At 32.8% G+C, this 22,907-nt stretch overlaps 1 protein-coding gene across 1 annotated transcript; it reads right to left on the bottom strand.

Annotated features, from left to right (window-relative positions):
• Positions 71-15,978, bottom strand: LOC18611469 (kinesin-like protein KCA2). Its single transcript, XM_007047735.2, has 23 exons — positions 15,526-15,978; positions 13,986-14,109; positions 13,067-13,153; positions 12,749-12,919; positions 12,496-12,602; positions 11,697-11,828; positions 11,407-11,585; positions 10,844-11,005; positions 10,115-10,206; positions 8,972-9,123; positions 8,347-8,520; positions 7,658-7,804; positions 7,258-7,440; positions 6,022-6,093; positions 5,761-5,816; positions 5,444-5,660; positions 4,704-4,895; positions 4,417-4,608; positions 3,835-4,188; positions 2,824-2,922; positions 1,791-1,931; positions 1,538-1,696; positions 71-792 (listed from the first exon to the last, which is right to left on the bottom strand). Exons 1-23 carry the CDS (start codon positions 15,754-15,756, stop codon positions 337-339), a joined length of 3,879 nt encoding a protein of 1,292 aa, XP_007047797.2. The 5' UTR covers positions 15,757-15,978; the 3' UTR covers positions 71-336.

Below are 22,907 nucleotides of genomic sequence, written 5' to 3'. Positions count from 1 at the left end.
GAAACAGATGGTATCAAAAATAAAAAGGATTGTTTGTTGCTGCAGCTTGCATGGAAATGATGGTAACAAATTGCACAAAACTGCCATGAAAATTAGCCGCAATAGCAGCTGTGGCGACGTGTGATACAATGGGCATCAACAGTTTACTAACCAGCTTCCAATACAATGATTCCTTCGCAAATCGCAACAAAGCACTGCAAAAAACAGGTTTACAAACACCAGACCAGGTTGTCCCTGCCAAACCAAGCTCCCTAAATATAACAAAAAAACCCCACCCAAGCATTCCACATTAGAAAACAAGGTATTCTCTAATTTATTTTTAACTCCCTTTTGCATTCACGACTTCACATCTTTCAGCACTCCCCCTTTTTCAAGCTCGCCGACTAGATCCCTTAGTGATGGAACCTTCATTGCCAAAGTCCTGTACAACCTAGAATACCGAGCTCGAGTGCCATCTGCAGTCCTAGCTAATGCAAGTAAGCTAAGAGCCTCCGGGAGCTCTGAGAATACTTGTTTCATTTCGTCCAAGCTCATATTTTCTAAAACAGATGGTCTTGGAACAACCCTCACAATTTCACCACCCTTGGGTTCCTGAACCCGGGCATCGGCTTTGATGACCAGTTCAGAATTTGAATTCGCTCCACACTTGATGATAAATGGGGTTGTTGAGCCTGTGTTGAATTGTAATACGTTCCACTGTGCCACATCAGTTTCAGTACCAGATCCCAAATCTGCAGATGGCTTTCGAGCATGGTATGTCTCCTGCATGTGATCATCCTCTTCATTGATTGACTGCAGGAATGCATGGCAGATTAAAGAGCAAGTGAGAAAAACACTTGAAATACCATAAATGGAAACTACAATAACATATCAGATGCAGCATGAGGTTTGGAATCTAGAAAGCATTTGTACCGAATTTATCATCAAAATTCAAATATTAAATTGCATTTAAAATATTTAGAAATTCCCCCTTCCAGTTTTCCCCTGGGACAAATAAAACCCACTTCTACAACTTAGCATCTTGCCAATAAAATAAACCGTAACTCTTCTTTGCTATTCTTTTAGCATTCACGACAACTGTAAAACTTTGCAATTCAATTATCAAAAGTATTAGAGTAAAATTATCTTAAAAAGAAGTCATTTTCCTACTGGAGCACTGGACAGTCTACTTTGTTCATATAGTTTTGTCAATCTTGTTACTAACAACCCTACAAATAGAAAGCCCAGGTTCAAACAGTTACTCCACATGCAGGATGCAGCCAAATACGCAAACCACATGTCTCATTCACAACACAGAGAGAATGATTCATACTGATATTAGACACCTTAAACTTTTTTGGAAAATAGCAGCATAGATTTCAGACATTTTAGGAATGATGACTATTTGGCAAACCATCCTGATCAACATATAAGAAAAAACCATGGAAACCTAGTATCAAATCATTCCCATTTCAGATAATTCCTTTAATCAACAAGTACGAAGCATAGGTTGAAGAAAACTTGCAGCTCTAGAAATACTAAAAAGGCAACTTCATACCTCAACCAGGCGCCGAGCATCTGCAATTTGCCTCTGAGCACATGGATGATCAATGTCAAGAAGGGAGGGCATCCGTTCCGTAAGCTCATCTAGAGATGCTAGCATCGCTTTCTTCTTAGCTCTACTCATGCTGCTCACAGAGGACTGCCTCATTATATCCTGTTCATATATAAGAGTAATGTTAACCTTCTTTTTATTCTACTGTAAATCATCTAGTAAAGTACACAACAATTTTTAGAATATAGCTAACAACCTTGACTTGCTTCAATATACCATCAAGAGAAATCAGAGATGCTAAACGGGCATCTTCAGCTGCAGTAGAAGGATTCTGAATGGGTGAACCACCATTCTCTAATGTTAGCAAGGCTGCATCACTTCTCATTTGTTGCAAAATCTGCTCACAGCAAAGAAATAACATTTAATCTGTCAGCAAACAATTTTGGACAAAAACAAGATATTAGCTGGTTTCAGCTTATGTTCATCCTCAAGCAAAATGCAGCTAACAATGGTACTAAAAGGACAAAAGCAAGCAGATAACGGTACACCAAACAATGTCAACTGGAGTTGAAATTAAAAATGTTAAAGAACATGAGATCAAAACAGATGAATCATTCAATCTAATCCAGAATTCTTATTGAGCTTGACAGCAATTTCTCAGCTTTCCCATAAAAGAAGAAATATCATAGACAAGAACAATGGGGAAAAGGATATTGAAAAGAAAGAATAAAAATTTATTATTCTTTCATCCAGAACAAATTAGTGAATCAATATTTTTATTTACTATCCCTTTTCCTGATACATGAAGCAATCTAATTTCAGCCCATGATGAACAAATTTCTCATTTAGCAGGTCAAGGTAAGGGTGATGGGCATTCTGATTTAGGCAATCTCAACAAATTTGCTCAGCAGCCACAAGATTTCTCTTGCTAACAAAGATGAATTTTTTACTCATGCTACAATATGAAGGCTAGCTCCAGAAATATGACTGTAAAAAAGCTACCTCAAATGTTGGATAGAGCATTTAGTGCTTCTAATATTTCAGCTCAAACAATATAAAATCCTCTTTCTTTTTGTTATCTTCTCAACTTCCATTACACCCACAATGATGTAAGAAAACACCAGTAAAATGGCCTAGTTAAACGGAAGAAGATAACCAACAGTATGCACAACACATCTATTAAAAAGTATCAACTTTGGATAAAACAGTGACAATGCCATGTAGGAAAGATAATTATAAAATATTTATGGGGTAGAAAAAGGAGTACGATGATTGAAAGAAACAACTACCTTTCTTCGTTTGTGATCAACAGATTCAAGAGCTGAACGCAGCTTTGCCACATGGGCAGCATCATCGGCCTCTTCCGTTGCTAGAGTGCCAGCAATATCCTGACAAAGGAGAGTGATATTAGGAATGTCTACATTAAATCGTACAATTGGGGTTTTTTATCTTTCTTTTTTTTTTTTGGGGGGGGNTTTTTTTGGGGGGGGGGGGGTTGAGGTGGGAGTGGGGGAAGAAGAATTTGTAGGAAACAAGTACAAAGTCTTGGGAATTCAAAATAATAATAAATAAAATAAAATATGACATTGTAGCCACTACTAGGCACAATATACAAGAAACATAGCTAAAAAGCGCATCTAGCGCCATGTATAGGCCACTATTAGAGCAAATCCCCAAAAAACACAAAGCTAAGACAAGAATTAAAAAAACGAAGAACAGAAAAACTGGAACACCATAAACATGGCCAGATAAAGGAAAAATATATTCGGTGAACCAATCCTTTCAATTTGAAAGTCGCAATTACAAAATTAAGGTAATGGCAGAGGAAGAAACACATTTACATTAAATCTAGAATTCACCACCTTCCAACTTTTTATTAGTTTTTCAAAATCTAGCCCAAAAGGCTACAAGGGAATGTTTTAATTGGAACTTCATCAAGGCAATGAAATTTACGCTATTTGTGGTTAAAGAATAGTAGCAGAAATTCCTCCCACCCTCTCACTAAAGGTGACTGCTTACCATTATTTGTTGAGTAAAAAGGTAAATGGTAGTCGTTAGAGATGTATGCACTTAGATGTGAGGTCCAGCATGCTGAACTTACTGTCAAGAGTTCATTCTGTTAGTTTTAAGGATCATACAGGTGTAAATAAACATAATGGACACGTTTCTTTTTCTTCCTGTAGGTTATACTTGTACTTTTCCCACATTCTATACAAGGTTCTTTTTCCATGAACTTTAAGGCCTGTATGATTGCACCCAAACAGATAGCTAAACACCAATCCCTGAGGTAACTGCCATACCTTCAAGTGCTGCAATTGAGAAGTGAAGACCCGCTTTGCATACTCAGATAAAAGCTGACCAAGAGCATCTGTATTAGGAGGCAGCGCAGCACCAAGTCCAGCCATCCAACCATCCATAATAGCAGTTGAAAGAAGCTCTAGCTGACCAGTGGTCCCCCCCGATGCTTCATCCCCTGTAACAGAAAGAAACTCAAAGTTTTCTGCAAGCCAGGACCTAATTTGCCGCTGCAGCTCACCAGCAGGAGTATGTACAAAAAGAGCAGCAAGAGCCTTGTTTCCAACTGCAAAGCTTTTGGCTTCCTCTTGTATTTCTCTGAGCTTTCCACCAGTAACCTGCTGCTGCCTCAGGGAATCCTGCGCATTTAATTGCAGTCTTGTTAAAGAAACTTTTGATAGTCACCATGCCACATCAAGATATTTTCAGCCAGACAAATGTCTCCAATATATCATAGGGGTGACACATATATAACTATTTGTTTTTTTGAGAACAATTGATAGTAAGAAGCACCAGCAGCGACAGGGCTAGGGTTTTCTCCAGCCCACGCACATAAAGGAAAAGAACCAAAGACTTGTGGCACATACCTGATCAAGTCCACGTATCCTTGAAACAACCGACGACAACTTTGATTTCTTTTCTGGCTTTATATTTACTTTAAAGCCTTGGATCTGCTCATCAACATAGCGCACAGGAGATCTTCCAGGGCTGCTACTCCGGCTGGAACTTCTACTACGTCCTGAATTAGGCTTTTCTAGAAAGCATTCAACAGGAGAAACCTACAAATGAAATAGATGAAATACACATACACCTTGATAAGGATGCAAGTGACTATACAAGGTGATAGAGAAACCAGCATCTAATATATTGTTACCTTGATGGACTGCAGCTCAGGTGATCTAGCAAGCAGAGATCTTATATATAAAATTCTAACACGGGAAACAAGCATGGTATCCATGACTCTCTTTGGTTCCATTTTCCGGATGAAAGCAAAAACTGCATCTCTGATTTCAGCAAGAATTTCGTGCTCTCTAGAAGCACCTGCTTTAATGACTGCTGCCAAGACCTGCAACATTGTAGATAAACATTAGCCGTCAAATTTTGTACATCTCCACCTTTTTATATCAGAATGCTATAAAGTGATAAAATCAAGATGCAGAGATGAATGGCTTCCTCAAGTGACTTGTCCTAACGTTGAATCATGGATAATTTGAGAAATATTGGATTATTCTAGCTTTTCACCAGGGAAAGAATTAGAAGATAAACGGAGTACATGCTTTTAGAAAATAGCACAATAATCTTTATTTGTATCAACTCTTACAGGACTTGCTATCATTTCCAATGAAGGGAAATCATTAAACAAATATAGAATACAAATAACCTACAAAAAATCTAACTACAAAATAGTAACAATACTTTTTGCAATAAATCCTCAATCAAAAGCCAAGAAGCCTGAATATATAAAGTATGACAAAATAAATACACAAACGGAAGTTGTGTTTCTTTGTGGCCCCATCCATAATGATAAAACATCTTTCCCCCATTTTGAAAAAGAGCACATAAATTTTACAATCATAGTTAAGACCAAATGATTAAACTAATTGGGAAGTTTACCAGCATCAAAAGCTTGTTTGCTCCATCTGAAATAGCAGCAACACTGTCATATTGGTCAGGCTCAAAGTCAATCAGTGCAGCAGTAAGATATTCTCCAGCGGGTGTGGTTTTAAGTTTCTCAGAGCTTGCTTTAATCAAAGCACCTGCACCCTCAGTCTTATCCACAGCCAATTGCAAAGGAACAACATCCATGGAACGCCCCTTGTTATAATCGTTCCTGTTTAAAGACAATTATAAAGGAGTTGAACAACCAGCTATGAAGGTAGTAAGAAACAAGAACAATTGAAGCTACTGCAAAAATGAACTGAAGTTAGCACCTCCCCAGGTCTCGAGGCTGAGCATTTTCTGCTCCTTTAGAAAATGGACTTGAAACCTGTGGTCACAATATTTCAGCCCAAATCTTAAAATACTTCCTGAAGAATAAGACCTAAAGTAGCACCTAAACTTGTAACCAAAAAATATAATGATGGAACAAAAGAACACAAGTTACAACAAGGCTACTTATTGATGCTAATCTGAAACATAGATGTTACAGTATGACAATCATGCTGATTTGATGCATAGAAAAGAAAAAATACCTGTGGTGATCCAACAGTGGATGCTTTCTCTGTTAATCTATCAAATAGTTTCTCATTTTCTTCATGCAACCTCTGCACAATCAATAACATTCCTATAAGAACAAAACCAAACTGTAGGGAGAACGTCTTCTCTCATCATTTAAGTGACTGAAAAAAGGGATTCAAGAATAAATAAGTGATACACTTTGAAAAGCTAGCTGGCAGAGTTCAAAGATATATTTCTGGACCCAGCATCTAATAGCTCAGGACGGAATTAGATACTTTCCTATCAATGATCTAAGGGCCATCACTTATGACTGATTGTTGGATTGAGGGTCAATTTCTTACCTTTACTAATTTGATGTAATAACAGAAAACTCATTTATCTCACCTCTTCTTTAGTTAAACAGTGGAGTAACTAATTCTATACACAGACACACTCAAGAGGTGTTCGTATTTTTATCAGCCCAAAGTCTGCAAGGCAAAGGGAATAACTAATTCTCAGCACCCGAGCATTTGGTTTAATGGTTGGTGTATAATTCATCCGCCGAAAGAGTAGGATTCAAATCCTCCCTTTCCCAAATCACAAAAAATAATAATAAATAACTAATTTCTCAAACTCATATTATCCTTATCCAACCACTGAGGACTTCGTTTCAGTAAATCTTTCACCATGTTGCTGCATCTAGAGCAAATTACTGCAATACAAGCCTGCTACCCATGCTTAGCTTGACTAATAAGGGATTGGTACTGTTTTTCAGAATAACTACAACATAGCTCATATGGATGGGTCTTTTCTCTGAAAACATATACCTCAGCATCCTAATTCAGCCACTCTCTCGGTCCCACTCCATTCTGCCACATGTACATTCTACGAGGTCCCGCTACGTTGTCCTCTTTAAAAGTCAATGACGCATTCAAAACATTCCTAATCTATACCCCAAATAAAGAGCACAAAATTTATAGAAAATTACAAAAGAAAAGGTGCAATAAATGAGTAACAAAGTTTAATGATGTTTCCTAATTAATAGATAGATTTTCGACTGGAGTACAGTTATTTTACATAGGATTTCCTGTTTTGTTTCTAGCCTTAAAAAGCAAGCAACAACCTCTGACATCACATCTTATATATCCAACAAAAAGATAAGGTGAACACCAAAACTTTTGAAGTAACGCACATCACTAAACATAGTACTTCAACATAAATGAACAACAAGAATATTAAAATTCAAGGATTTATGGTGAAGTTCAGCAGACCTCAATCAGTGCATCACGTTTCTTGAGTTCTTCCTCAAGTTTCTTGGTTACAGCGGAAGAATCCATACCATCTGCTGCTGTTTTGGATATTGTTGAAACTCCAGCCATTTCTGAGCTAAAGGACTTACCCTCACTAGAATGAATGGCTTCATTGAGTTGTGATTCAAGACTTTTAAGTTTTGCCTATATCATGAGGTTTATGTTAGAAAGCAACCATATAGACATGAAATATCTTGATATGTAGAACAGAATATGGATGTGTGAATTCCTTAATCACAAATTTAAACCAAATTCATCTTTTCTCAGTTTTATTTACACGAAAAGTATATGGATCCATACATACATACAGAGACACTAATATATATATGTGGGAGGTCATGGGGATTGATCTAAAACTAACCTGCAATGTCTGAATCATTGAATCATATTGTTGCATTTGCACTTTTTGGTCTTGTTCTGACTGTAGCAATTGAGCTACTTGATTTCTGAGCTGTGCATTCTGTTCCTTCTCTATCTTATGCTTGTCGGCAAGCATAACATTCTCAGACTGCATCATGAAATATTACTTAAATAGTTTAGCAAGATGCATGCCCAAAGTCAAGACAAAATAGACAATAGCATACAATTGTCATGCATAAAACAATATATAATGCTGAACCTGAAAGACAATACTTCAACCCCCTCCCCTTCTTAAAAAAAAAAAGGAAGAAGCACCAATTACTTTATTACTTAAACCTTACAAAAATGCCCCTAAAACAAGCATTTCTCATTTGCACGTGGGTAAACATTGAAGAACCAAGAATGCATGCCATCTAAACCATTCTGTCATGAAAACAATATGAAATGGTCATGAGATAGTCATATGATGACTTAAATAGTAAAAGGAACTTCCAACAGACAGTTGAAAGTCATAAAGCAAGAGGAAAGGGGAGGATGGGGCTGACATCACCAAAAACAAAAATAGAGATAGGTGCTAGGGGGTGTAAAGTATGCTAGCAACAAAAAGATCCAACCTGGAAATGTCAAAAACAAGTCAACCTGTCACGTAATATTTAACATCAGAAAAACCAAACTCAGAAGTTACAAAACCTTTAGATCTGACTGCAGAGTAAAAGAAACTTTCCACGCCTTCTGAACTTCATTGAATAGTAGGACACACTGATCATTTGACTCCTTAAGTGCTTGTTTTAGCCCCAAAACCTCTTGTTTCAGATCTTGAATTTCCTTGTCCTTATCATAGAGCTCCTTGCGTGCATCATTTGCCTAGGAGAAGAATTGCAAGCTATAAAGATGTACATTCCAATAATTGTTCTTGCATCAGTGATTCAATGTATTGGCAGCAAGAGAACATTTCTTATGGATTTCAGAGAAGAAATTTCATAAACTTTATTTCTGAGGAAAAGGAAAAGGGAAACAAAAACTGAAGTGACATCAAGTCAATTCTCGGCTTCAACTTTGTTGAACTACTACTTGGTTTATTTGTTTCTCTTACTCCCCTAAGGTTGTTCCTGGCCCATCGGTTCTCTCTTTCTCCTAACCTTCAAAATGAGTATTGACCAGCTAGTAGGTAAAACTCTTTCCTTCAAATAAAATTTACTAACTTAATTCTGCTTGCAGCAGCATATACCAGTTCATTGAAAAAGAGCACATACACAAACACTAGTTGATAGTGTAAAATAAGCAGTTTACTCAGAAATCAATAATAGTGACTTACAACATCTCTCCATTTCTTAATAGTATCTCGATTTCCAAGGCTTAGTACAGAGTTTCGAGCTCGTGCAGCAAAATTGAGAGATGATAATGTCTCAGACAGATTTGGAACATTTGGACAAATGTTAACTATCATCAAACGTTTTGAGCTTCCTCCTGCAGAAAGAAATATGTTTCAGAAAGATGGAGGGAAGAGAGACAGATTAACAATGATAACTTGGTTCAGAAAGTTGAATTGGTAAAAGGTATAAAGAAAGAACTCTGTGGATTACGAAAGAAACTTTGACATACCAAACATTTATGATTAACCAGTAGAACAAAAAGATAAGAGGAGTGCGATAGCCAGCCCACATGATTTAGGATGCAGGGTAGTTGCATTAATGAGACCACTTAGATATTCTAGACCGCTTGGTAGAATTTCTGTTTGGTAAATTTGATAAACTTTTAATAAATGACAACTTTGCCAGTGAGCAAGCTAGACTTCAGCCATATAATGTGTATGACAAACCAAAAGAATGTTACTTGATCAATTAAATTCAGGTTGCATAAATTCAGTATAAATATGGGACTAAAATGAGGGAAAACTTATTTCATGATAAAGCTATAAAACATAAATCTTTTACAAAACCATGTACAGAATTTTGCAGTATGTTTAAAAAGAGGAACGCCAGGGTTTTCTGAGAGCATAATGAACAAAATTATCATATGCTATAAAGGTAAGACATGCAGCTCTTTTACATAATTGCGCATCTTATATTCTGTTTGACAGGTAGGGAAGATTATTACAAATTTTTGTTCCTTATTATTGAGAATATCTATCCAGCATAAACCCTTCTCTTAGCTGTTCTACTCTCTTAAATCCTGTTGTTTGCAGTAGGGGACAGGAGAGCCAAAATTAACTACTGCAGCAAAATAGACCTCAACAAATAGAAAAAAGAGGCAATGAAACCAACAAATTCTCCTTTTGGCACTCCTACCACCACAACTCTGGCACATTTTGCCATCAGACTCTGCTTTGATGTAAACAACTATACACGTGAAAACAAGGTGGAAGACAAAAGCATTAAATGAAATCTAATTTTTCAGTGCCATTCTAAGCATAACAAAGTGACAGTAAAGCTCACATATATAAGAATCAGCAGGATACCTAGCGAGTCTGCAAGTATATTGGTTAGCATTGAATTTTCATAAGGAATAGTATCCTTCTTTGAGGTCAAAGAAGATAAAACATCTCCCAACCTACACATGCAACAACGGGGCAGAAATGGTGAAAGTAAAATCAGAAAAACTGGAAAGCAGTCTGAAATTGAGAGAGATAGATATCATTTAACATAATTAGATAAAAAGTACAATCTCCTTCTGCACATACTTCACATGAAAGAGAAAGCAAACCTTTCTAATAAATACTAGCAATAATTTTATTTCCAAATCACAAACATAAAGTTGAGATAGCTTGTTATTTGACCAGAAATGGTTGTATGAAGAAAAAGGGAGCAGAAAACCCAGTATACACATGCACTCCCTCCATCTTTCAGTAGCTGTCTCTGTTCATTTCTACTTTGTGGTGTCCAAAAAATATTTGTCCATCACCAAAAGAAAAAGACCAATTATCTTGAAACTTCCAACAACCACCTTTGATATAATAACATTTTTTGTCAATTGAGAACATAGAAGGAAAAAAAGGCTACTTCATTTTTTTGTAAGTTGTCAGCAATAATTAGTCGAATGCATTTAATGCACTGCCTTAATCCTTGAGCTTTTCCAAAGAGGAGGTAGCAGAGCAATGAAACTTCAATGCATGCAGCCTTCCATGATCGTTAAGCAAGCAGAAAACATGATATCAATACAGGAAAAAATAATAGTCAAGATGACATACGCTGAAAGTGATTTCATAACATGCAGCAAGTCTGTCACACGCTCCCCACTATCATCTTCCAAAATTTGACCTTCACTTCCAGCCAAGTCAACAAGAGAAAGCTTGCTGTATATGTTTTCTCCACTGATCAGATTGTTATAATATATGTGCAACGTGATGATCCTGACAAATGCAACACAAGAAATCCACAAAACTTAAATATATGACACTCAGTATGAAAACTATAGGTGATTAATGGACAAAAGAAATAGAAGAATCAATTGTTTTTCCACATCTCAACCAAAATGTTGGTATAAAACCAATCAAGCTAAAAACTTTGATAATGCGTTTAACATAAAATTTTATTCCCTCAAATAGACATTTTGAGTGAATGGTTTGATCATTACTGGTCAATTGACCATAAGTCTACATATCAAAATATTACTGATCATGCTAGAGTTGAGAGGACTGGGCAGAGGAGAAACAACGAACAATTTGTTTTCATAGAATTAACTCTATCAAATAGCATGCCCAATACTTTGAATGAGGAAAGAGAGGTTGAAAGTACAGGCTTTAGGCCGTACAAATGAGAAACATTGAACTTTGATGTGTCACTTCCCCGGCTTTGGAATGCTGCTTTCAGGACTTTAGAGAAGTCCAATGGGTTATCAACTTTGTCCTGCACAAGTTCTACAGAAGATTCTGGTAATCCCAAGTGAACCTTTGGTAAAGTACTCCCTGATTCTGAGAGCAAATCCCTTATCTGTAACAAAATTTAAACAGTCTGCATTAACATACTTCAATAGGACCATGTTCCCATTTAAACAATCAGTAGAGAAAGTAAGTATATGGTGAGTGAAAACAGTGAAGACACCTGTTCATTATAGAGATCAAAGGCTGTGACTGAGAAATTAAATTTAGAAGTTGAAGTTGAATCTGAGTTGGCTAAATCAAATAGCTCCTCAAAACAACGAGCATATAAGCCACGGTCATGGCTAGATCCTTCCTGAGAGAAATGAAAGCATGTCAAAAAAAGACAGGCCAATATTAATATTCTAGAGATGCTGTCAATAGACAAAAGTCCCATGACACTAGGCACTCCATTAATGAAAGTGAAGACCTCTTAGTCAGGTCAACATGAATATCCTAATCAATTTGTTTGATATAACCCAACATAAAACATAATTTAAAAACCAAAACAATAGAAAAAGGGGGAAAAATGAAAATATCATATAGAATGATGACGAATCACCAATCCATCCAAAGTACACTAGTCATTCTAATCATCCATACACAAACAGACAGACCGGTCAAAGACAGCAGACTTTCCACATTAAAAACTCGGAAGACAGAGAAACCATAGATATAATAGAGAGGCCTAGAAAGACATAACTTGTGATACAATGTGCTCCATTGGAGAAAGTAAACACCACTACTTTGACAAACATGCATATCTAGACCATCATATTTGATGTATCCAGCATGTTTATGAAAATTAAAAGAAAAAAGAAATAACCTTAGGATGATTTAGAATCACCAATCCATCCAAAGTAAACACGTAGTTAGTCTAGTTTTATATTTATAGATACATACATACATACTTGTGCACACACAATATATATATATATATATATATATATATAGAGAGAGAGAGAGAGAGAGGGTGGAACAACCATCGTGTGTGTCTTTCCCGACCGCGTTTGTCCATAAGCAAATATGGAAATATTATATCCATCCAAAGCTGATTGCACAAATGGCTGAACATCACTGAATAGCTCAGCTGCAGAGAAGATTTTGAACATTGTATACTTAAGCAATACATATAAACACTATCAAAGCAATAAAAAGTACTGTGCATATTATGCCAGCCACTCATTCTGTTCAATTCCTTTCTTGCTTAAATTATAAACAAAATTAGATGCTGACCTTGTCCAACATGAGGCCCATAAACTCTATCAAATTCAAAATCTTTTTTGGGGTTGGCGATTGAATCATCACCAGTATTTACGCGGATAGTGCAATCATCAGGAAATTCAACAATGGAAGAACCTTCTTCTTCAAACAATGGTCTTGTACGACAAAATACCTTTATGTTTCCTGAAATAAAAATCTAGTTTCTCAAACAAAACTACTACCACCACGACATTTTAAGTTCACTATGCAGAAACATAATGGGTGCTAGTGAATATCTGAAAGTGAGAAAGGATGGAGAGAGAGTTTAGAAAGCACAAAGCTGAAGAGTACCTTTGGCTGTCAATAAGTCATTAAATAACCTTCTCTTCTCATTGATCAACGGAGAAATCCTAGCCTCACTTTCAAGGGCAACTTGATCTGCCATTTATATTTAGATACAGTTTAAAACCATCAACAGAACCCAGCAACAACAGAACCTTGCGAGGAAGATGGGAAGATTGTGCAACCATATGAAGTATACAGATATTTTATGAATTTGCAGTAATGTACAAGATATAATGCTATTCACTTTGTTTTTCCCCTTTTTGGGTTACTGATATAGAGAATACAAACTGTTATATCTAATCACAAATACTAAGGACAAACCTAACAAAACGGTGCCATACCATTCAACAGCAAATGCATCCTATTGCAGATAAACTCATTATATTTTGGTTAATTACCACATTACCAATGTATTTGGTCGTCACACTTTAACTCCCCTCATGCTTATATTTCCATGCTTTAGCAAGAAACTTCCATTAAAGGGTATTAAAACAAGACTGAAATGGCATCGTTCAGCACCCCCTTAAGGAAATAAAGAAAAGGGTTTCCTTTTTCTATTTTTAATCAAATAATTAAATTTTATTTTGCTCTCCTCATTTTTTCTTAGTGCTTGGTTTAAAGCACATTTCTTTTACATCTTTATTCTTTTTGAACAAGGAACCAACACAATGTGCTTCTAAACTTTTCTTTTTAAGACTGTTATCCGAAAGTTCCTCGCATGAGCACAAAATCATAACCAACAGGACAGCACAGTGTTTGTATTAAAAATTACAAGGTGATTAAGTGTAACGAGTAAATAAAACCAAACTATAGTGGAGTATATATACTTTACCCATATATATGCAAACGAAGCACTAAATGGCTGAAGAAAGAGGAATGAATTAATGTGACCCAAACAAACTTGTACTAAACCTTAATATCTTACCTAACTTACGAGTTTTCTCTGCAAGAACACCTAGGTAACGTGTAACTCGATCAAGTTTAGCGTTTGAGTATTCTTGCAGATCACTCGCTTCTTGTCTCAATTCCAAGTAGTCTTCTTTTGCAAGCTGCCAAATTAATATTAAACAACTTGTATCAAACACAAGAAACTACTATCACATGATAAAGAATGCTTGCTAAATCACCACATAACAGCATCCATCTGACCCAAAATAGTTTTCACTCAAACCCCAATATAGTTTCTGATCTCAAAGACATCATTTGCAAGCTGCAAAATTAAAATGAAACAACTCATATCAAACACAAGAAACTACTATCACATAATCCAGAATGCTGCTAATCACCACATAAGAGCATCCATCTGATCCAAAATAATTTTCACTCAAACCCCAGTATAGTTTCTGGTCTCAAAGACATCATACAGCACCAGTCATGATTCTAGCCTTCAAAAGAAGGCTGGAGAACTTTTAAAAGAAAAAAAAATCTTGCATTCAGATTTAACTTATATGAAATGAGTCAAAAGCTATTACTTAACTCTTAATTTGTGCTCAATTTCAACTCTAACAATCACCTAAATTTGCATGCTATCTATTCAGACTTCAAAGCAACAAAAAAACTCACGTGATAACATTGAAAATAATTTTTTAATAGAGTCAAACAAACGTATCACATCAGACAACCGGATACAGATCCCTTAATGCTTTTTCAAGAAAAACAGGCAGAACTTGTAATCAATATTAACATGAGACTAATTGACTTTTGAATCATCAGCCAGCTATCATGGTTCACAACCTCAAACTACTGTTTGGGCATGACTCATGTAGTCATGTTATTGCCCCTCTAGGATGTGCATACATCTATGTCTGGATTCAATCTCAGAACAATAAAACTGCCGCAAGGGAGGGCGGAACATTTCTCTTCACCATTCATTGGGCAATAAAGTCTACACAAACATTGTAAAAGCTGGCCTATCAAATGGCACTTGACACAGTGCACAATCTTACAACAGTTCAAACCAACTCAATATGGATTACTAAGCAGGACCCGTAGCTTGGGTAACAAGAATTTGACCAGCATTACAATTTCTCAACTAACTGAGTTTCCTTTCCTACATGAGTACTAATTAACAGTTCCAGTCCATTTTTACAACTTCTAACACTTCAAACTAATGACTAAGCCGATTTATCAGGATTTAGTTTCAAAATTCGCTTAAAATTTTGTACTGTGTTTTAAGTTTCTCAATTAATTTTCAATAATTTTCCAGCAAAACTTCATTTCCTTACCGAAAATGACATGAAAAAGAAAAGCATTTCCTACTTTGTTAAAAAAAATGATAGATTAAAAGAAATTACTTTAAAAAAATTGCATTTTAATTCATGAAAAATAGTGCTTTGTTAAAAATCTTATTGTTAATGACTAAAGCGACTTCTTCAACTCCATCAAAACACATTGCAGCTAATTCACTCAAAACCACCACTAATCACTTGAAAACTTCGCAATCCGAAACAGATTTTCACCGTTACCTTTACTTTATCCTTCAACCGCTGCACCTTAGAAGCCAAAGCCTGCTTAGAAAACTCCGAAGAATAAGGCGACAAAGACGCCGCCGAGATCGAGTACCGCCGCATCATCGGCGCAGCACTTAACCTCCGTTGCTCCTCCGGCGACGATGGCGACGGCGACGACTGCCGTGGCTCGAAGCCACTCACTTCCCAGTTCCACCGGTTATTGTTGTTACTCCTCTGCTCCCCCATCACTCAAAAAAAAATTAAACTAAAAATCTTAAAAAAAACAACCTAGCTCAAAAAATCAAATCTAAAAAGCTTGGGTATTTCAAAATCTTGTAGTAGTAGTACTGAAGTTTTTGATGAGCTTTGTTTGGTTCATTTTTTTATAATTCTTTATTTCTCATTTTTCCCTCTTCTGGGATTATAAACGAGGGATGGGAAAAACTGGGGGCAGCGAAACGAAGTCGTTTTGGACAGTGGGGCATTGTCTGAATTTTATGAGGGGACAATGTGGGGAGATTTCGGACGCAAGAAACTGTGCGCTCGGAAATGCTTTGGGACTCGCTCTCACGAAGGGGTTGTTTTCTTCTTTTTCTTTATTTTTGTGTTTTATTTTTAGACAAACTTTAAAGGGGGGAGTGGAGGAGCATCTGAATTTCGAGCGTGTGCTTGCGTATTATTCTTTCCTTTGCTTTGCTTTTTTTCGAAAATTTGAAGGTTTTTTTGGTTGGGTGAGAGGTGGGGGGAGTTTTTTATTTCAGTTATGTTTCTTTGTTGGATGAGCTGGCAATAACGTGATCTTGTGATTTTGTCTCGTTGGAAGGCCTTGGTCCTCTTGGATATGGGGTAAAACCCGCCTAACTTTATTCAATTTCAAATGTTTGTCTTATATTTATTTACACAAATATAAACCAATTTGAGAAAACTATTTTAGTTTAAATTAAAAAAATAAAAGTTAAAATAAATATACCTCCTTTCTTTTAGTTTAATATATACTTTTAATTTAGATAATAATGAATGCTAAAAAAATGTTCTCCCTATATATATAAAATATACAAGTGATAACACATAGCATATAGAACTAATATAAAGCATTTTAAATAGTTCACCATCAAAAAAAAAAGTAATAATAAAGGATGCATGGCACTATCTTTGAAATGATGAACTTCACTTTCTTTGGAGTGTAGATGCCGCCATTCTGGGTTTAAGGAGAGTGCTCTCCCTGTTTATTTGTCGAAAAACAATATACATGACTTAATGCTACAATTGCACTAGCAATGTCTTTTTAAAAAAAAAATTAAACATTAATTATTTATCTCTAGATTGACAAAATTACTTCATTTATGTATGATTTCTTTGTTTTTGCATGCACAAAAAAATTCAAGTAAAACACTCTTACACTATTAATTTTTTATTAAAATTATATAAAAATTTATTAATTTTTAAAATAAACATTTCGTCTTGAAAATACAAACATAGTTAATAGAAATTATAAAAAAAATAAAATATTATTTTTTTTATTAATTTAAAAATATAATTAAATTAAAAAAAAAAATAGGGTGCTCCCTTGGGGAGCCCGATGCTCAGTTGGGCTTCCTAAGGTAGCTCTGGTACTCCTCAAATGGGGAGCCTTTTTTTAATTAAAAAAAATAAAATAAATTATATAATAATAATTATTATAAAAATTAATCAAATAAAAAATTACTTTGTTACATTAGCAAATTGACGAAAATGTTAATAGTTAACTAATGGTTAGACCTATATATTTAGTAAAAAATATTTTTTTTATGGAATGTCTACTTTAAAAATTAATAAACGTTTATATAATTTCGATCAAAATTTAAAAAGTAAAAATATTTTATCCATAAAATTAAATAGTACTATGTTTTGCATAATGAGTCTTCTTATGGGTCCAAATCCATGGATTCAAATATTACAATATTTCACCTTTATGTTGGTATGCACATAATTTTTATTATTGTTACAAATCTCTTGAAATTACGTAGTTGGTTTTATTATTAAGATGAAATATTAATTTATAAGTTAAAAATATTCATATTCGTTATGCATTAAAAAAAACATAAGTTATTATGTAGGTGCAGATAGCGTATGTGCTTAAACATTTAATACTAAATAGTTGGGTTGGATTTTTTTCAATTAAAAATATAATTATTAATTAAAATTTAATGAATTTATTAATTTATTTTCAATCTAATATATAAAACGAAAAGGAAGTAAAATATACATATATGTATAAAATGATCATAAATATTGTTAATTGGTTCTCATTATTCTGATTTTATTATTATTGAAGAATCATGTTAATTTTGCTTAAGTTTTGGTGAACCAAAAACAACATGATTAGTTCATTACCACTTACCAAATTGACAATTAATGCTAGACAATGAAACCAAATAATAATTTGCCGACCCCAGTGCTTCACTAGATCTATAAACAGTTTAATTTTCATGCTATGTAGGTGTGAATATCGAAGGTCAATAAATATGTAGGTTGATTGATACAGTGTTATAGATGTAGGGTTTAAGGTTGATTGGTTGCATTTTATTCAATGAGATATGTTTGTGTTACGTGTCAAACTTTAATTGAATCTCGTGTGATGTATGACTTGAATTTGCCAGCTGTGACAATTGTAATTCCATTTTATTGTGTGTTTGATTAAACTGGCTTTTGCAATTGTTTTTTTATGTTTTTTTGTATTGTCACCGTTTCATAAATCATAAATTGAGATAGTTTTACTTGGGGTACGAAAACTAATAAGGTCCTCTAATGTGAAATGAGAAAAAGTGTGATAATTGAAAAATAATAGGTACTCCAACCAATTTCCATAAATAAATCATCTTTTAATATTTTAAAATATAGAATATACACAATATAATTAATAAATTGATCATTCATCGCGAATAATAATATTGATAATAAGATAAATAGAAACACAATCAATTGAATATCATCACTTTTTACATAATTTTTTCTTTCAATTGTAAATCGCTCCACCCCTTTTATCTAAATTATTTGTGCCTCTAACTTGACTTGCGTGTATTAAATAGATTTAAGAATGGATTCTATTGATTCATGAAAAAAATCTACAAATTAATTAATTAATTAAAGTTATATAAATATTTGAAACAAATATTTTTTCTGTCCTTATCTGTGATTCAGAAATCAACTACAATTTCAATATTTGTCACTAATTGTAATTCAATGATTGATTTTCAATCTCATGGTTGATGGCGAACGGTTGAAGGACAATAAAGAAAGGCAATTTGTTATAGCTTTGTTTCAATAGCTAATAATAGACTTTGCAATGTATTAGATTTCAAACTTCAAAATTTATTATATATTGTTAAAACACCAAATTATAAAACTTAAAATTTGACTTCAAGGCGTATATCAATACCACAATCATTAAGGTTTTATTCGCCTCCATTTATAGTGTACAAAAGAGTTACCGATGTATAAATCTCGAAAATACAATGAAACTCAATGATTGACAACGTTTGATACTGATCGAATCAATTTATTAAGCATTCACTAGAGTATAATAAAATTATCAAACTTCTATAATATTTTTCTACAGGAAAATAGTATATAAGAAAACTTGAGAAATTTTGAAAAAAGAATGAAAGCTTTTGTTTTCTTATATACATTTTGTTCAATAAAGAGGGTCATATTTTATAAGATTAGATGCCTATTCTTAATAAATATTGTTTGTGTCTGTTTCAAACAGTCACTTTTGTTAATATTTTTCAACATACATGACTTATCTTTTATTTTATTTTATTTATTTTCAATAGACATAATCTTTCTCTTAATTTTAATTTTTAACAGACATAATTTTTTTTATTTTGATATCTTTTATTTGAAAATATCTAATATATATGAGTTTAATCTAATTGTGATTACAATTACTAGGACAATTAATACATATAATTTAATTAAAAAAAAAAAGAAAATGAGCTCCATGTTGCAATGCTATGCAATAGGAACCTTTTAAGCCCGAGAACACCAAAGACCAGCGCCAGTTACGAGCTCATAGTGGCCTACTGGCTGACGAAAGAATTTGGAGAAGTTTTGGGCCCTGGTCAGATCCCATTCAATTGGACCTGTACCAGCTACTTTTGCTAATTTGCTCGGTGACATAGAGGCTCGGCTCAATCAAGCTTGTTTGCTGGGCGAAGAGTGGGCTGTCCAAAGCTATGATAAGGGGCAATAAGAAAGAATGTTACTCTAGAGGATTGAAACAGCCCTTGTTGCGTATAGCCTTTTTTTAATATATTAATGGGGTCACGGAGATCAAGGGAGACGGTACTACTGGCACCACATGCCTGCCCATGTCTGGTAAGAATTGCTTTGGTCAATATCAATCAGACAATCAGTGGGGTAAAAAGAATAAAATAAATTGAAGGAATCGTGTCTGCGAATCGTACTTCACATCAATTGCTGGTCAATCATCCGATCAAGTACATTTCCTCCAAGGGGCGGAGCCTCCTATAGGTATGGGTGTGGTGTCCCAAATTTTTAAATTTTTTTTATATCATGTAAAATTTTTACTATATTATTTAATAATAAATATAAATAAAAATAAAAAATATTTCAAATTCCTCATTTAAAATTTTTTATTTTTTAATTTGTATTATTATTTTTATTCTATTTTTTAATATATTCTAAATCTAAAAATTTTCTTCTCTAAATTTCTATAAATCATTAATCATATTTTTTTTATTTCTTTTTTGTTATAACATATGTAATTTTTATCTTCTATTTTGTCATTTTTTTTATTATGTGAGATTTATTTTTTTATGAATTTAATTTTTAAAATTAATAATTATTATGTAATTTTTAAAATAAGTTATAGTATTAAATTATTATTTAAAATTTCATCAATATATCATTTTTTTATTAATCATGATTATGTAAGAGACAATTATTTTGAATATATATTGTTTATGAGCTTTACATTTTATATTTAGTTAAAAAGAAATTATCTTGAATATGTAATCTTTAAACAATCTTGATTATACAACAATAAATAATTAATTTTATATATCATATTTAATTATTTATATTTTATGTATTATAGTTTTATATTTAGTATTATAAGTTTAAATAAAAATAAAATAAAAATATTGTATATTGACTATATTAATTTTTTTTCGAGTTTAAATAAATTGAAAACTATTGATAAATTTTTTAAAATAAAATATGCAAATTACCCCAATGATCTCCTATATTTGAGTCATCAAGCCTCAATTCTTGAATTCATGGATAAAATACGATATATTATTCATTAAATATGATATATGTGGTATACATTTTATGGATAAAATACATTAATCTCTTTGATTTTATATCATAATTACATGTGAGTAAATTAATTTTCAAAATAAACACTCTATCTTAAAAAAATTTTATTAAACATATAAGTACTACTATTAGTCAATTATTAATATTTTTATTAATTTGATGACGTGATAATGATTTTAAAGTATTTTTTTTTCATTAATTTTAAAAATTATCATTATATAAATTATAATTTTTTATTTAAAATTTTTCTTTTTCAAGAAAAAATCTTTCCACTAACCACCCATGATCATAAATAGATGCAAGTGGTCAACTAGTATAAGGAACGTGGTTAGCCAACTTAAGAGAAAGGAAAATAATAAGAAAAATAAACAAAATATTTTAGATATTTTACATTTAGATATGAATACTATTAATATGTTTGAAATGAAATGTTAATTTTAAAAATTAATAAATACGTATATAATTTTAATTAAAAATTAAAAAACTAAGTGTATTTTATTCAAATAAATCCCAAATAAAGATGCCAAAGGTCACTAACAGAAAAAAACAATCGTGAATCACGTGTCTTATGGGTAATACTATATTACGCTAAAAAGGTGAATACGATACTGCATGATATCTGAACCGTTCAATTATTTGACAGAATCACTTTACAGTCAAATGGATTTGATTTCCTAATTAATTTCCAACGTGCATCATACTGACGGAATATAGTAAAAAAAACCCTCGTGGGTAAGGGAGAAAAGGGCGAGGATAGTATTGGCTCGTAGGAGACGCAATAAATATAAATAAAATAAACATGGCACCAACTATTAATTATACTGTATTTTATTCAATTATTATGACTTGCAAGGTGCTCCGTACACTCTTCCAGACTTCCAGTGGTATGGCTAACTTCTGTACGGACGCATTGTCATAATCGAAATTTACGAAACTGTCCTTTTGGTTCTTTCACGTTATATTTGCACCCCGAAGTTATTGAATTATTATTATTATTTAGTGAATAATTAAAAGGTTAAGTAAAATATTTTAAATTTCACTGATGATGGTACATTTAATTAATATATATTAAATTATTTGTTTATTTTCAATCATACATTTTGCTTTTTTTTTAGTATTCATTTTTACCTTTAAATCAAATCCTAAGCAACAAATAATTAATTAGTAAAAAAAACCAAACCTAAAATTATTTGGTATTATTTCTCCAAATTTACTCATACCAGTAATTTTTGTTGTTAATATGTGAAAGATATCTGAATTGGGAAATATAAACGTTTTTTATTAAAAAGTTTACGGTTTAGTTATTTTTTTTAAATACAAATGCATGCTTTGCAATTTGAATTTAGTATCTTTACCAAACCCAATATAGTTCATTTGTATAATTTGAGTCTATAATTTAAGTGATAAAATTATTAGTAACGAAAAATGGTGAATTGTTTAATGATTCAATTATTTGAATATACACAAAATTAATTGCTCATAAAATTAATTATAAAATATTATTTAATTTCATATATAAATAATTTAACAATCGAAAATTTAGCAAAATCATAGTTGTCAACGAGTAGGGTACCCATTAATTTTGAGATACCCGAACCCTAACCTTATAAAAAATAAAATACCTGAATCTTATTAACTATCCGAATATTTTTAAAAACTACTACCATAACCTTAATCTTAATACATTCCCACTACTTTATAATTACCTTAACTCGTTTAAAAACTTCGATTATATAAAACTATTATTAAAATGCTATTCATGGGTATCCAATTATCCGAACCTGAATTCGTACCGATATCCACATACAATAACATTTATCCTACATATTCCATAATTTACTAATAATTAAATTAATAAAACATACAAATAATAAAATTTAAATTTAAATAATCAATAACAAATATCTCAAACATAATTAATAATTTATAAGTTATAATTTTTGTAATGTTAACACAAAATAGAAAGTAAATATGTTTATATTTAAAGTGTATATATACTAAAAATATTTTAATATATATAATAGTAATTATATTTCTTATAAATGAACTTAATGTATATAAACTATATATAT

Source organism: Theobroma cacao, chromosome 1 (assembly GCF_000208745.1).
Source record: "Theobroma cacao cultivar B97-61/B2 chromosome 1, Criollo_cocoa_genome_V2, whole genome shotgun sequence".
NCBI lineage: Eukaryota > Viridiplantae > Streptophyta > Magnoliopsida > Malvales > Malvaceae > Theobroma > Theobroma cacao.
This window is presented reverse-complemented; position numbering and strand designations above follow the sequence as displayed.

Excerpts from the sequence above, each read along its gene's own strand:
- LOC18611469 (XM_007047735.2), bottom strand. The coding sequence starts at position 15,756 with ATGGGGGAGCAGAGGAGTAACAACAATAACCGGTGGAACTGGGAAGTG. Across the intron at positions 1,932-2,823 it reads TTGATCACAAACGAAGAAAG|ATTTTGCAACAAATGAGAAG; the intron begins GTAGTTGTTTCT and ends TGCTGTGAGCAG. Across the intron at positions 1,697-1,790 it reads GTATATTGAAGCAAGTCAAG|GATATAATGAGGCAGTCCTC; the intron begins GTTGTTAGCTAT and ends ATATATGAACAG.